General features: G+C 39.5%; 1 protein-coding gene across 2 annotated transcripts in view; it reads right to left on the bottom strand.

Annotated features, from left to right (window-relative positions):
- Positions 1-3626: 3626 nt before the first annotated feature.
- The window catches only part of pcyt1ba (phosphate cytidylyltransferase 1, choline, beta a), a 14100-nt gene continuing 3763 nt past the window's right edge, over positions 3627-13963 (bottom strand). Inside the window, exons 2-8 of one of the 2 annotated variants that reach the window (XM_017716379.2) lie at positions 11997-12096; positions 8742-8858; positions 8497-8648; positions 7016-7094; positions 6778-6893; positions 4880-5068; positions 3627-4489 (exon numbers count right to left, since the gene is read on the bottom strand). In XM_017716379.2, coding sequence (XP_017571868.1) covers positions 4277-4489; positions 4880-5068; positions 6778-6893; positions 7016-7094; positions 8497-8648; positions 8742-8858; positions 11997-12096 — 966 coding nt within the window. In that variant the 3' untranslated portion in view covers positions 3627-4276. Of the gene's footprint in view, positions 4490-4879; positions 5069-6777; positions 6921-7015; positions 7095-8496; positions 8649-8741; positions 8859-11996; positions 12097-13963 lie in introns of both variants that reach the window. The other variant, XM_017716369.2, reaches the window with a different exon arrangement.

Genomic DNA, 13963 nt, shown 5'->3' with positions numbered 1-13963 from the left:
TCGCCAAGTGCCTATTCTTATTGTTGGGCCACCCAGTGGGCAAGCAAACAAGAGTCACTGAGTGACTGATCTGTGAAGCAAGCATGGTGCTGTACACCATTTAAAGCTGCCCTCATACTTTTACAGCACTATCAATATAACAAGTAAACAATGGAAGAAAGCAGAAGCATTCATTGATTCATATCATTAAGTAACAGAGCGGTTAGTATTTGTGTTTGAGCTGTTGAGTTGTCCGATTTCAGCTGGAATTTTTTCCTTCATCTTTTTCTACAGTCACTAAGCAACATTGCATAGTAGCTCACCACGATGTCATTGCTATCTTTAGAATTATTGTTTTGTAAAGGGTTTGACAGTGTAACGTTTGTTAGCTCGGAAACCGTAATGCTGGTGCGAACTAGTGGCACTCAGAAGAAAAAATACTGAGAAAACTTTACTGAAACATAAGAGTCACACTGTTTAAATAATGAAGCTTGATGTATTTGAACAGTTGCTATCTAATATGACTATGGCTAATAGTAGTCATAATAAAGTAGTAATTAAATCAGTAGTAAAGAAATAGTAATTATTGTTGTTGTTATTATTATTATTATTATTATTATTATTATTAGTAGTAGTAGTAGTAGTAGTAGTAGTAGTAGTAGTAGTAGTAGTAGTAGTAGTAGTAGTAGTAAAAAAAAGAAAAATGATGTAGTCAAAAGGCTGTGTTAAAATTTCAGCTTCCAGCAGACACTACATACACTATATTGCCACACACACGAACTTGAGTGACATCCCATTATTAATCCATAGGGTGTAATATGATGTCGGCCCACCATTTGCAGCTGTAACAGCTTCAACTCTTCTGGGAAGGCTTTTCTACAAGGGTTAGGGGTGTGTTTATGGGAATTTTTGACCGTTCTTCCAGAAGCGCATTTGTGAGGTCAGGCAATGATGTGGGATGAGAAGGCCTGGCTCACAGTCTCCACTCTAATTCATCCCAAAGGTGTTCTAACGGGTTGAGGTCAGGACTCTGTGCAGGCCAGTCAAGTTCTACCACACCAAACTGGCTCATCCGTGTCTTTATGGACCTGCTTTGTGCACTGGTGCGCAGTCATGTTGGAACAGGAAGGGGCCGTCCCCAAACTGTTCCCACAAAGTTGGGAGCATGAAATTGTCCAAAATCTCTTGGTGCTGAAGCTTTAAGAGTTCCTTTCACTGGAACAAAGGGGCCGAGCCCAACTCCTGAAAAACAACCCCACACCATGATCCCCCCTCCACCAAACTTTACACCTGGCACAATGCAGTCAGACAAGTACCGTCTCCTGGCAACCGCCAAACATGTAGAATGTCTGTAGAAGCAGTCTGCAGGCCTAGGTGCTTGGTTTTATATACCTGTGGCCACTGAAGTGATTGGAACACCTGAATTCAATAATTTGGATTACTAAATACTTTTTGAAATATAGTGTGTGTGTGTGTGTCCAGCAGTATCCATAGGGCCTTCACAATTAGTGCATTCAGCTACTTCAGAGTGACCCATTGTTGACACAGGGGTTAAACTGAGCATGCACAATTTTTATCTTTATTTAAAAGCATTAATAAAATGAAAGGTCCAAAGACAAGCATTGGTTAGAGTCGTATGAAGCACCTGAGCATTGGGCTGTGAAGCAGTGGAACTACGTTCTCTGGAGTGATGGAACTTTCACCTTTGGGATGAGTTGGAGTGATCCAGAACTGACCATCCAACGTCAGTACCTGACCTCACTAAAGCTCTTGTGGGTGAATGCAACCAAAGCTTCACAGCAATGTTCCAACATCAAGTGTAAGGCCTTCACAGAAGAGCAGAGGCTGTTACTACAAAGAGGTAAAACTCCCTATTAATACATATTAAATTTTAGAAGAAACAATGGATGAGCCGGTGTCTACAAACTTATGGGTATACAGTGTTTCTCAGCTTAATAGCTGATTGTCCAGCAAAACTAAACTTGGCTAATCTTAATTTTCACACGTTTTACCATTTAACAGTTTTTTTTTATTTACATTTAGAAGGCATTTTCAATGATGCATACAAAATAATATACAAATAAAACCATGTCTCAAAGTTTGTAGAGAGTGCAAGATTACATACAGTGCATTTACTATGACATCTCTAGTTCAGCATCGCATGAGTGGTTAGGTGATAAGGGGTCTAACAGGGTGGACTGCTCAGTGATTATTTTGAACAGTTCTACATTTACAGTGCAAGTGCTGTTCAGGGGAGAACAAAAATAGTTTTTTTGTCCTTGTTTACATCATGAATTTGATTGCAGAATATTTTTAGACTGTGGAGATAAATAATATATTATGTTCAGTAAGATCAATATGTGGTACATTGTGTTGATGCCAGTGCAGCTTCACTAATTCTGTAGTGTTTTCTATGAATCTGTTAGTGATTCGTGTAAATGAAAGGATTGTGATGGACGTTTTCTCCACTGGCTGTCTAGATCCACAGCTTCTATAGCACCTGTCCTTAAATTTCACATCTCCGAAGTGGTAACCTTGGGGGGGGGGGTTCTTAATGTCACTGTGTGTTAATGCATCAACATTTTGACTGCAAGTAATTCTGAATAAGTTCTATTCATGATTAAATTTGGATGAAAGTGAAAGGCAGCTGGCATATTTTTTCCCAAGACTTTTAAGAAAATGGAGACAAGACATTTTGAGAAGACAGTGAAGTATGTATATACATACAGAAATTCACTGACCAAAAACAGGACAGGCAAGGATGTACAGTACACGGGCAGTCTTTATATTTCAGTCCAACCTGAGCAAGAGAGGGCAAATCATTCTGGTAGTCTTTGCCCTCTTTTAACCCCTTTCTCTTAAAGGTGAATTCCACCAATTATAAAAAAAAGAAGCTGCATAATTCATACAGAGATGTAAACAAAGTCATTCAGAGTGGACTCTTTACAACGGTGCTGAAAACCAACAATAAAACCAAACCAAAACCAGCAAAAATGGAAAAAAACAAATATTACTATTTTATTTATTATACACAATGAATTGTAAATGCAATGCGATGTACATTAACCCACCTTTTATTAGGAACACCTTGTATCTGCACTCATTGTCCAGTATATTAGTTCCACTTACCGTAGACATGCCCCTTATAGTTGTACAATTACAGACTGTAGTCCATCTGTTTTTCCCCCGCATACATTGTTAGCCCTCTTTTGCCCTGTTCTTCAGTGGTCAGGATCCCACAGGACCACCACAGGGTGGTGGATCATTCTCAGCACCGACATGGTGGTGGCATGTTAGTGTGTGTTGTGCTGGTATGGGTGGATCAGACACAGCAGTGCTGCTGGAGTTTTTAAACACCCCTTTGTCACTGCCGGACTCAGAATAGTCCACCAAGCAAAAATATCCAGCCAACAGCGTCCTGTGGGCAGCATCCTGTGACCACTGATGACAGACTAGAGGATGACCAACACAAGCTGTGCAGCAGCAGATGAGCTACTGTCCCTGACTTTACATCTACAAGGTGGGCCAACAAGGTAGGAGTGTCTGATAGAGCGGACAGTGAGTGGACACAGTGTTTAAAAACTCCAGCAGCACTGCTGTTTCTGATCCACTCAGACCACCAACACATGAGTGTCACTGCAGTGCTGAGAATGATCCACCAACAAATAATACCTGCTCTGTGGTGGTTCTGTGGGGGTCTTGACCATTAAAGATAAGTCTGTAATTGCAGAGCTAGAAAGTGCTCCTATATGGTTAGTGGAGCTGATAAAATAAGTGTAGAAAAATGCAACGACTTTTATATGCAATGTTAACTGGCCATTTCAGGCTTGTACTTTAACACAATTTAATAACTTTTAAAAACTGAATTGTTAGCTGCAATTAATTCTATGGCAATTAATCATCACCAAAAATTGTCCCTATTGGAAGGCGTTAATCTGAACGTCTGGTTCCCATCATCACCGTGAAGAAATCTGATCCGATCAGTTTCTGTACAGTTAACCATTTAACATTAAACCACGGTTTCTGTTCACATCTTTAGAAGATAATTATGCAGAAGTTTTAAATAATCAGCGTAATTTCCCTTTAAATCTGCTGTTTGTAAGGAGAAGAGGTTTGCAATGGCTTTCATTCGTACTCTATAACATCAGAAACAGCTTAACAGGACACAGTCCATCCTGTATTGCTTACAGTATGTATATACATTACTCCCATGAGGATACTTGTGTGAACTTGTCGTTGCTGCCGGTGTGTGCAGGTCAGGTGTGTGTGTGTGTGTGTGTGTGTGACAGCTCAGGCTTCACTTCTCATCTTCATCACCCTCGCTCATGCTGCTGATGGAGGCGGAGGCACCTTTTGGGGACGAGGGTGGGGAAGTTCTCGGGACAGCCCAGCGGGACGGGGGCGAGGGTGAGCGGGACGGAGAGAAGTCTCTAGGTGGACTGCTGCTGGGCGAGCCACCGGGGGAGAAAGCCTGGATCATACGGCCACTCCTCTCCTGAAACATCTGCTTCTGAGAAGGAGAGATGAGCAACAGCGCTGAGGGATTAGAAACAGTACAGGGAACAAAAACAAACTAACAAAACTGAAAGCATTAGTTTTTATCAAAATAAAAATAAACTTTATTAGGCTGATTACTACCATGCACTTCCAATATTTTCTCCTTAGAATATCTGAATACTATTTGTTTAAGCATGCTTCAGACAATAAAAACTATGCCCATCCCTATAGTAAGCCCCTCCAGGGCCAGAGCTGGATGCCTACTCAGAGCGCCTTTTTTACTCTAGTGCGCTAGCCTGATTAAAGACAGCTCTCCACGCCCATGTGACTGGAGGATAAAGAAGAGCTTAAGCTCTCTACACAGTGTGGATTCTTTTAGACTTATTAGGGAGGGCAGGCTTACCCACGTCCCATCAGGACCAAAGAGCTCCAGGAAGTTCCCGATGAACTCGCGGGACTTCTCCTCCCATTTCTGAATGAGATCATGGCTCTTCTCCTCTACTCTGTATACAAAGTGCTTGGACTTCTCCTCAACTGTCCGCACCTTCTCCTTCATCCGGTCCACCTGGTTCTGCAGGCGGTACTTCTTCTCCTGCCATTCAGAAGCACAGTGTGATCAGTAGATGTGAGCGGTCAAGTCCCAATCTCAATCATTATAAAAGAGCACGACCCAAATGGATCCTGTCCTGTGTGAGGGCACTATTTCGTACGATGGGCATTTTTCTCTCGGTGTCTGTATTGTAAAATGGAATTCTGAAGTGATTTTGGGGGCACTACAATTTCCCACAGTGTAATATTCCGCTTTTAAAAAATACAATTTTCCCATAATCCCAAATAAAGTCTCCGCCAAGACATGTTTAGTGTCCGAAGCCTGCTTCTTTAGTTTTGTACTGGAGTTATAAGGCTACTATAAAAGATTTTGGGTGATACAGACTTTTACCTATTAGCTTTATTAGCCTCATCGTCTCATAGTGCATAACTAAAAAAAATCAGAAGACTTCAGAAACTAAACATATTGTGGTGGATCAACTCGGACTGAGGGGAAACGGTCATGCTCATGTTCTGTGAACCATTACTTTACTCCATTTTCACAGTAGCCATAAAATGCAATTTCAGCCTGTTTTGGAGGTCCCTCCGTTTAACCTTAAAATTATAGTATTTTTAATGAAATCAGAATTTTAAAAAATATTTTAATTCAATTTTAATTATATTGTGAATTATATCATATTGTTGAATACACAGTCTCGTGATTTTGTATTGAGAAAGTCTGTGGACTACCATGGTCGAAACAAACTGCGTGAATACTCTAAACCAGTGCAATGCTGTGTGAAGGTAGAGCTCAAAGCATGGCTGAAAAAAGTCCAATCAAAAAACTCCAATTAAGCGTGTAGATGTGTCAAATCACACATTGCATGTGGTAAAAATAAAATGACCTCTTGCAAGAAAAAAGCTGTTCTAACAGTAGCATTTCACTAGCTAGCTTGTTTTGCTTTTGGGACATTCAAAGAGCACAGACTATGGGAGCGGGATTAAGAGGGGCCGTACCCATGTTGGTGAAGGATCTCGCTTCAATCCAGCATAAAAAGTTTATCAAGTTGTCCGCAGTTGTGTGCTTTCATTCTAGGATCACATCTGGCCCCACAAAATCACTAAATATAAACCAAAATGTATGTGAGTCTCTTGTTAATTAGCAATGGTCTGAGAACTGAACAGACAATAGTTGTCTTACCAACTTTTCTATACAAATGTATAGGTGAAGAAGGTTGGTTGGTTAGTGTAGTGGGTAACACCTCTGCCTTCTACACTGTAGAGTGGGGTTCAATCCCCCACCTGGGTAAGCACCCTACACTAAACCAATAAGAGTCCTTGGGCAAGACTCCTAACACCACCTTCGCCTTCCTGCGTAAAATGATCAAACTGTAAGTCGCTCTGGATAAGAGCGTCTGCCAAATGCCAGAAATGTAAATGTAGGAAAAAACCCCCAAAAACATTGTGCTGCTCCATACCCAAAAGATGATGTTGCTATTTCTCATTTCTAACAGATCAAATCAAAATCGATAGCTTGTAGGTAGCCACTTTACTGATACAAGCAATTGATGTTGATTTGTTTATTTGACTGGTAAATTCTGACATGGGTTGATGAAGTGTCTGAATTTATTTACAGGTTCCTGTATTTTATTATTAAAAAGGTCCCCCTTTATAGCTCAATATGAAAGAGAAATTAGGGATCATCTTAACAGACAGAGGTTTCGCTACATTCAAATGTGGCTAATGAAGGCACTTCAGTGCCGATATATTTACATTGATGTAGCTGACATTCAGCTCCTTGGCTGTGTATCCTCTCTGCAGGTTGCGCCTGGCGTAGACGTCATAGTCCCTCACTATACGGGTGATCAGGTCAGACGTTGAAATGCCCTCTGTCCTTTGAGTAGGCACAAACATACCTGAGACACTCACACGTGTTAGATGTAGCCTGACATACACATACATACTTACACAGGTAAACATCAATGTCACTTAAGAGAAGGGGTTTTCTCACCTGCCTCCTTAATATGCTTGTACACATCCTCAGATCCTGCTGAGGAGTATGGGATATCGTCATGTGCCACAAAGTCAATCTGAGGTCAATTGTAACAATACCATTAATTGTAAATCAGCTCAGGGAAGGATGTCTGTCCAATGAAAGCAATAGAAAGTAGACAAAAGTAAACTGCATAGCTAAAAACAGTACCATAAACAGTGCTATAGCTATATGCACTTAATCCCATCATAATTGGATTTCTGCAGTTATATGATTATTCAAATGGTTATGTAAACCGTGCACTCCAATTTCTTAGATGGAAGTAAGGTCTAGAAATCGGATAAAGAGAGCTGGATTTTAGCTCTGTAATCAGATTTAATCAGACCCTACGCTATACCAATAAGATTCCTCGAGTAAGACTCCTAATACTACTTTGGCCTACCTGTGTAAAATGATCAAACTGTAAGTCGCTCTGAACAAGTGTGTCAGCCAAATGCTGTAAAATGTAGATGTCCTACTCTGATTATGTGCAAAAACAGATCACAGTACCGGACATAAGTGAGCTGCTTTGCCGTGAGATTCTTCATCTTCTAAATGATGCATGTTCATATTTTCAGGTCGAGAGTTGTAATATTTTTTTTAAAAAGGCTCGGCATGAAGTTTGAGTTTTACATTATGTTTACGCTGCGTCTTCTTCTGTGAGTTTATTGGCTGGTTGCAATGAGGAAAACATTAGTACTGTCTGACTCATGTAGACCCGGACTTTCCCATTATCTGATTACTCACGTGCATGTAAACTCATTTATCAGATCACTGACAAAATCTGATTTTCTGCAGTTATCGGATTATTAAGTGCATGTAAACACAAGTGATGGTGATAGGAACCAGGGGTTAAAATGTCTACAATACAAATACATTTTATTTACTACCAAAATGACCAGTGAACCTACACACATCTTCTGACTTTTATATATAATGTTGGAGATTTGCTTTACAATGCCCTGCATGCACCTCTAAGCCACGAATGTCTTTAAAAATATATTTTATTCACAAACTATTAGAAAACAACATCTCATGCATCAGGTAATGTATTTGTAACCTTTTGTTTAATAACTTTGTTTTGGAGTATTTCCAGGCTTCTAAATCTGGTTCCTATCACCACCAGTATGAACAATTCTGACTTGGAATGCTTCTCTAGAACACACTTCATATAAAACCTCTCTGAATCACTTTGTCTGCATCTTAACCACTTAATTCTACATAATGTTAAAAAAATCTGAGGAACTGCTTTTTAACTGATACCACTTTTGGAGAAATGGAACTATGCGAGCTTAATTTTTTGAAACTACTACTTCGAGTTAATTCGTATAAACTTTTCAAGCTAAATTCTGGCTGATTGACTGCACTGAACGAATTCTAATGGGACCTAACCTAACCTTGATATGAAAGAGAAGAAGCTGACCTGAGGGACTTGGGGAAGCATTGACCTTAGAACTGACCTTGTGTTTCTCCAGAAACTCCTGAGTAAGCGTCCACGGTGCATCTCGCACCACTTCATCCACATAACGACAGTGCCTCAAAGCTTCATACCGTTCTTCTTCCGTCATCACAGTGAAGCCCTTATATTTGTGGGTGAGCTCATCACTGCAAACTACAAATCACAAAATATACAAACATAATTTGGCATGTATAAAACTGACATGTTTATCAAATCCCTGTTTTGTGCATCAATATGAAACTATACCTCCAACTATTAGGTACGAATTGGGGAAGAGGTTCTTGGCCTGCATCAGAGCCCGGGCATGGCCAGAATGGAAAAGGTCAAAGATTCCATCTGCATAGACACGCACGGGCCTGTCCACTGCGGAGAGAAAAATAATATCATACACAACCAGATAAAAATAGATAAATGAATAAGTCAAAGTGGAAAAGAAACGTATGCAAGGCATACAAGGATATTTTTCACCCTTCATCCATTTCCTTCTGTCCTCTCTCTACATTGATACTAAAACCAAAAATTTGATGTAAAATTTTCACAGTTGTGCCCCCTACCCCAAATGTAGTTGGTCAAGACAGTTTCGTGCCTATGGTTTGCTTCTACAAAGCACAAGGCTATTGCAGATAACAACAAGTAGAAGCCCCACTAAACAACATCATGCAAATGACATGCCTCAATTATCACACTTGCCTCAAACCAGTGACTTGAATAATCTCAGACTTGCTTCTGTGGTTTCTGATGCTGTATAACATACTGTTATCTATATAAGTGGGCAAAAGTACATTACATAACAAAAAACTTTAACAGCCAGTGGTGGACAGTAACAAAGTAAATGTAATTCATTGCTGTACTTTAGTATTTTTGGTGTATCTGTACTGAAGTTTCTCCATTTTGGGCGACTTTTTACTTTCACTCCGCTACATTTCAGAGTCTAATATCTGACTTTTTCCTCCACTACATTTTGAGAAATCTTTTGGTTTCTGTGTGTATAAAAACGTAACGTCAAAATGAAAGAAGCACAAAACCAGAGCACCAATCAGGGCCCAGCGGTCACTTTGTTTAGAGCTGGTTTTGACCTGTTGGTCATACCGACCCAGTGCAGCACGCGGTTCAACGTCAGCGCAGCAGCGTAAAACTTTGGGAGAGTCTGTTCAACATAAATGATGAACTAACCTAACTTTGTGTAAATAGAGCACAATATAGAAATATGTCCACATATGCAGTCGAGACTGACGCGGCTTTTTTCTGAATTTCTACAAACACCATTTCATTTTATAGTAAATTAGTTTGGGCTGGTTTATGTTTATGAACAGAGGCCTACAGATCAACATAGTAAAGGAGCTCATCTGTGATCCTGAGTTTAAAGCCAGTTTTTATTCAACTTAAACTTGGAACTAAGTTGTAAATAAATCTGAAACTGAAACTTTGCTTGTGTGTAAAAAGTGATTTCAGAGCCACTCGGTTCTCCCTGATGGAAACTGTTTACCTTCAGTGTTTTGTGCTTCTGATCATTTTAATAGAGGTCAGCGTCACTAATTAATGACGTTCTATTAAAAGACTGGTTTACCAAGAGAGACGCTGGAGGACTTTCACCTGAAATGAGTTCATGAAGAGGGTCTTGTTATAAAAATGATAACAGGACATCAGAGCCAGAATTACTCTTTTAGTACTTTTACTTTTGATACTTACATTTGAAGGCAAATACTTTAGTACTTTTACTCATGTGGAGGTCTAAAGGGAGGAACTTCTACTTTTACTGGAGTAATATTTTACCTTGGGTATCTCGACTTTAACTAAAGTACATTTGTGTACTTTGTCCACCACTGGTAACAGCCACTGTATATATCGAAATATAGTCAGTACTTTTGTCATTTTATATAAATAACAGAACATCATACAATGTCAAATACACACAGGCCCTGTTTACACTTGGCATTACCAATTTATCACTGTGATCCCATATGTGAAGCTCAGTGTTGGGGCAGTTATTAAAAAAAAAAGAATCTATTAATAATTACTAATTACTTTTCTCAAGCTATAATGGGATTACTTTGCTGATTACTTCTGGAAAAAAAAAGAAAATTTCACTACAGTTTGAAAGAATTAATAAATAATTTGTAATAGATTTCTATATTGTGAGTAACAGCCCCAACACTGAGCTTCACACACTTTTTTACTTCTGTTACTTTATAGAACCCAACACATTTAGAAAACTTGATTAGAAAGAAAGAGCCAATTACAGTATGCATAATTTAAAAGGCCTCTCACTATTCCTGCCTGCACAAGAAACATAATACAGTTAGGCTTGACTAAAATTAGGAAAGGGTGATGCTGTTTGAAAGCATAGAAACCAGCCACTAGAACATTAGAAACCAATAACCTAAGAAACAGACTACTAATACTAACCACATTTAATAAATAAACTAAATCTGAAATGTTCTTTATTGTGCAAATAATACAAATTATGTAGCGGCTTCTATGGGGATAAAACTTCACAAGGTTACTGTTTGAATTTTCTGTGCCACCTTAAATGAAGCATCAAATGAACAGTTACATTATAACACCTATACAGGCCCCAAAATGTAACTGCTGTGCCATTTAAGGTGGAACGGGGAAATTCAAGTAAGAACTTCATATAAGTGCTTCAGCTTTGATGAAGTAATCTTCTCATACATGTGTCCCATACAGCCGTGCCTCCCTCCATCAAATCAATTATGCCAGCTGTCTTGTTGCACGGACCAGAAGATCCTTTATGTCTCCAAAATAAATTGGACCATCTCAGACTGCAGGTGATTTTCAGTTAAAATGTGACTAAAACATCCATGACTCAGCCATTCAGCTAAATGAGATAACACGCCAGTGCGTTTGTGGCATAACCATACCGTAATAAAGGTTATGACAAAACTTGTACCTTAGGGAGTATTTCAACCAACATGCTGGTTCATCCTAGTAGGACTACTACTAGTCTTCCATTTTTTATTAGTTTATTAGCCTTGTAGCTCCAGTGCGAAGCTAAAGAAGCAAACTACAGACACCAAACATGTCCTGCAATTGACTACATTTGCAGTAGAGGGAAAACCTTTTTTTTTTATTGAAGCCGAGAGTTTAAGACTTTTATCCCTGCTAACCAAATCAGCACCTAGCCCTCTATGTTTTCCACATCTATCAGTCCCCCCTATTCCCCTCACCCTTACTTTCACATGTTTAACTAATTCTTAGTAAAGCCTCCTTGGCTGGTCCCTGTTGTGGGAAGTTTTTTGTGGAGTGTAAAGCATGAATAGATGAATCTGGGTCACGGACAGAAAAGGGAAGCCAAGGAGCCCCTCAGTGTCCCTGGGCTACCATGCCAGGGGTGGGCACAGCAGCTCCTCTAAAAACCCTTTGCTCCTGACCTGGAGTGACCTCAAGAGGTACAGCAGCTTTCTGAATGGAAGAAGGACAGACAGGATGGCACAGTAAAGAAGAGGAGGGTGGGAGAATAGTGAGGAAATTGAAACTGACCAGGAGTCCCGAGCCGGGCCTGTTGAACAGTCAGTTTCTCGTGGGGTGCTCGACACTCGCAGCTCGTCTCCCTGGCGAATATAGCAGGCTCTGTGAGTGTCTGAAGATCAAAGACAATTGTGTGAGGAAAACAAAATATGCTCATACGTAGTTACTGATCAATTACTTTTTCTTTTGCAAGACATAAACTTCAATCAATTACTTTTTATTTTGCAAAACACTGCTACGCTGCTTTTGAGGCCAACAAGTATGATATGCAACTGCTAACCTAAATCAGACATTGGGCTCATGGTATAGGCACAATATTGTGGAAAATCAATTTTATTTAAAAAAAAAAAAAGTTGATGATCTATATATTGATGAATAAATGATCTGTACATAGAGACTATGCTGTTTTGAATTAAGTATGTTTAGGGAAGCATGTTGATATTGGAATCAGTACTGTATCTGCAGATGTTTAGATTTGATCATTGATGATGTTATTGTACTGAAGGAGAGCAGAATGTTCAGGTGACTTTGGGCTTCTGTGAACTTTTATTCATTTTACTGTATTTGTAACTCTTCATAAATAAATGTGTATTTCTCTGTAATGTGAATTCAGGTAAATGTAGTTCCAAATTCAACGTTTTAAAAACGCTTACGTATTGGCATCAATATCAGCATCAGCACATGTAGATGACAATATCAGATATCAGCATTTTATCTTTATCATTTGTACTGAGATATTTTTAGTATTAAGAGATCTGTGAAGATATATATCTGTTGTTCTTATGTTTCTTTTGTCCAGCATCTCTCTGCAGTCCTCCTGTTCTCTGTTAAAGCTCCTCGTTCCTCGTCACAAGCTAGCATGGCGGGGAGATTGATTTGTCTGCACTTTCTGGTGCTATCACTTTAGTGTGTGCATGTGTCTCCTTTCTCTTTGCTTGTGCTACTGTAGACCTTAATGGTCTATCATCAGACCTTGGCTCCCTCAGAGAACCTGTTAGCAAGCAAATCGATACCCAGTGTGGAGAGGCCTTGTCTCGCCAAGGCAGTAAATTCCAGTAAATGTACTGGGTGAATCATTTTAGCCAGTTGAACCTTGTGAGTTGTATTTCCTGGCAAGAGTAACTCGGTGGTGTTGGCCTGTAGTAAATTATGCTATTAATATAAAATCATTGTCCAACAGGTTCAAAATATTTCATCTAGATCTGTTTATAAATTTATTAAAATTAATCCTTATTTATTTATACATTATCTCTCTTTGTCCCTTGTGCCTTGATCGGGTGGCCGCTGCTCGCCAGCCTTCTGGAATGACTTGACCACCACTGAGCTTCTTGCTGTACAACGCTGTGCAGTCCTCACCCTCAGATGCTGCTGCTGCTGCCGCTGCATAATCAGAAACTAATCTAATTAACCGCTGCCCCACCTGCTTTTCCCACTTTGTACTATTATACTTTATACTAAGAGTGTTTGCTGTCCGTTGTCGACCAGAGGAGGATGGGTTCCCCATCTGAGTCTTGGTTCCTCTCAAGGTTTCTTCCTCTTTTAGGAGTTCCTTGTTACTGTTGCCACTTGGCAACGCTCATGAGGGCTTAGACCCGGATTTTCTTTCTGTCATACTGATTGTTCTGTAAAGCTGCTTTGTGACTACCCCTGTTGTAAAAAGCGCTATATAAATAAACTTTGCTTGCTTGCCTTAGATTAGGTAAGATAGACCTTTAATTGATTGTTCTTATTAATGTGCCTTTAAGACTATATTTCCCTGCTTTCAGAACAAAATCTTGTTTCTCCATTTTTGTCATTTTTCAGTTTTTGACAATTTGAAAATACCCGTCACCTTTTGACATTGTATGTACGTTTCATAGTGAATGGATCAAGAAATGGGCCAAAATTACTTGAACATAAGGTCTGGTTTCATTGACTCACATTAAAGGTAAAGCATGTTTTTTCCTTCTCCTGTAAAGTTAGCATTTTGGAGATACAAG

Source organism: Pygocentrus nattereri, chromosome 24 (genome assembly GCF_015220715.1).
Source record: "Pygocentrus nattereri isolate fPygNat1 chromosome 24, fPygNat1.pri, whole genome shotgun sequence".
Classification (NCBI taxonomy): domain Eukaryota; kingdom Metazoa; phylum Chordata; class Actinopteri; order Characiformes; family Serrasalmidae; genus Pygocentrus; species Pygocentrus nattereri.
The sequence above is the reverse complement of the archived record's forward strand: the minus strand, read 5'-3'. Positions and strand labels throughout refer to the sequence as shown.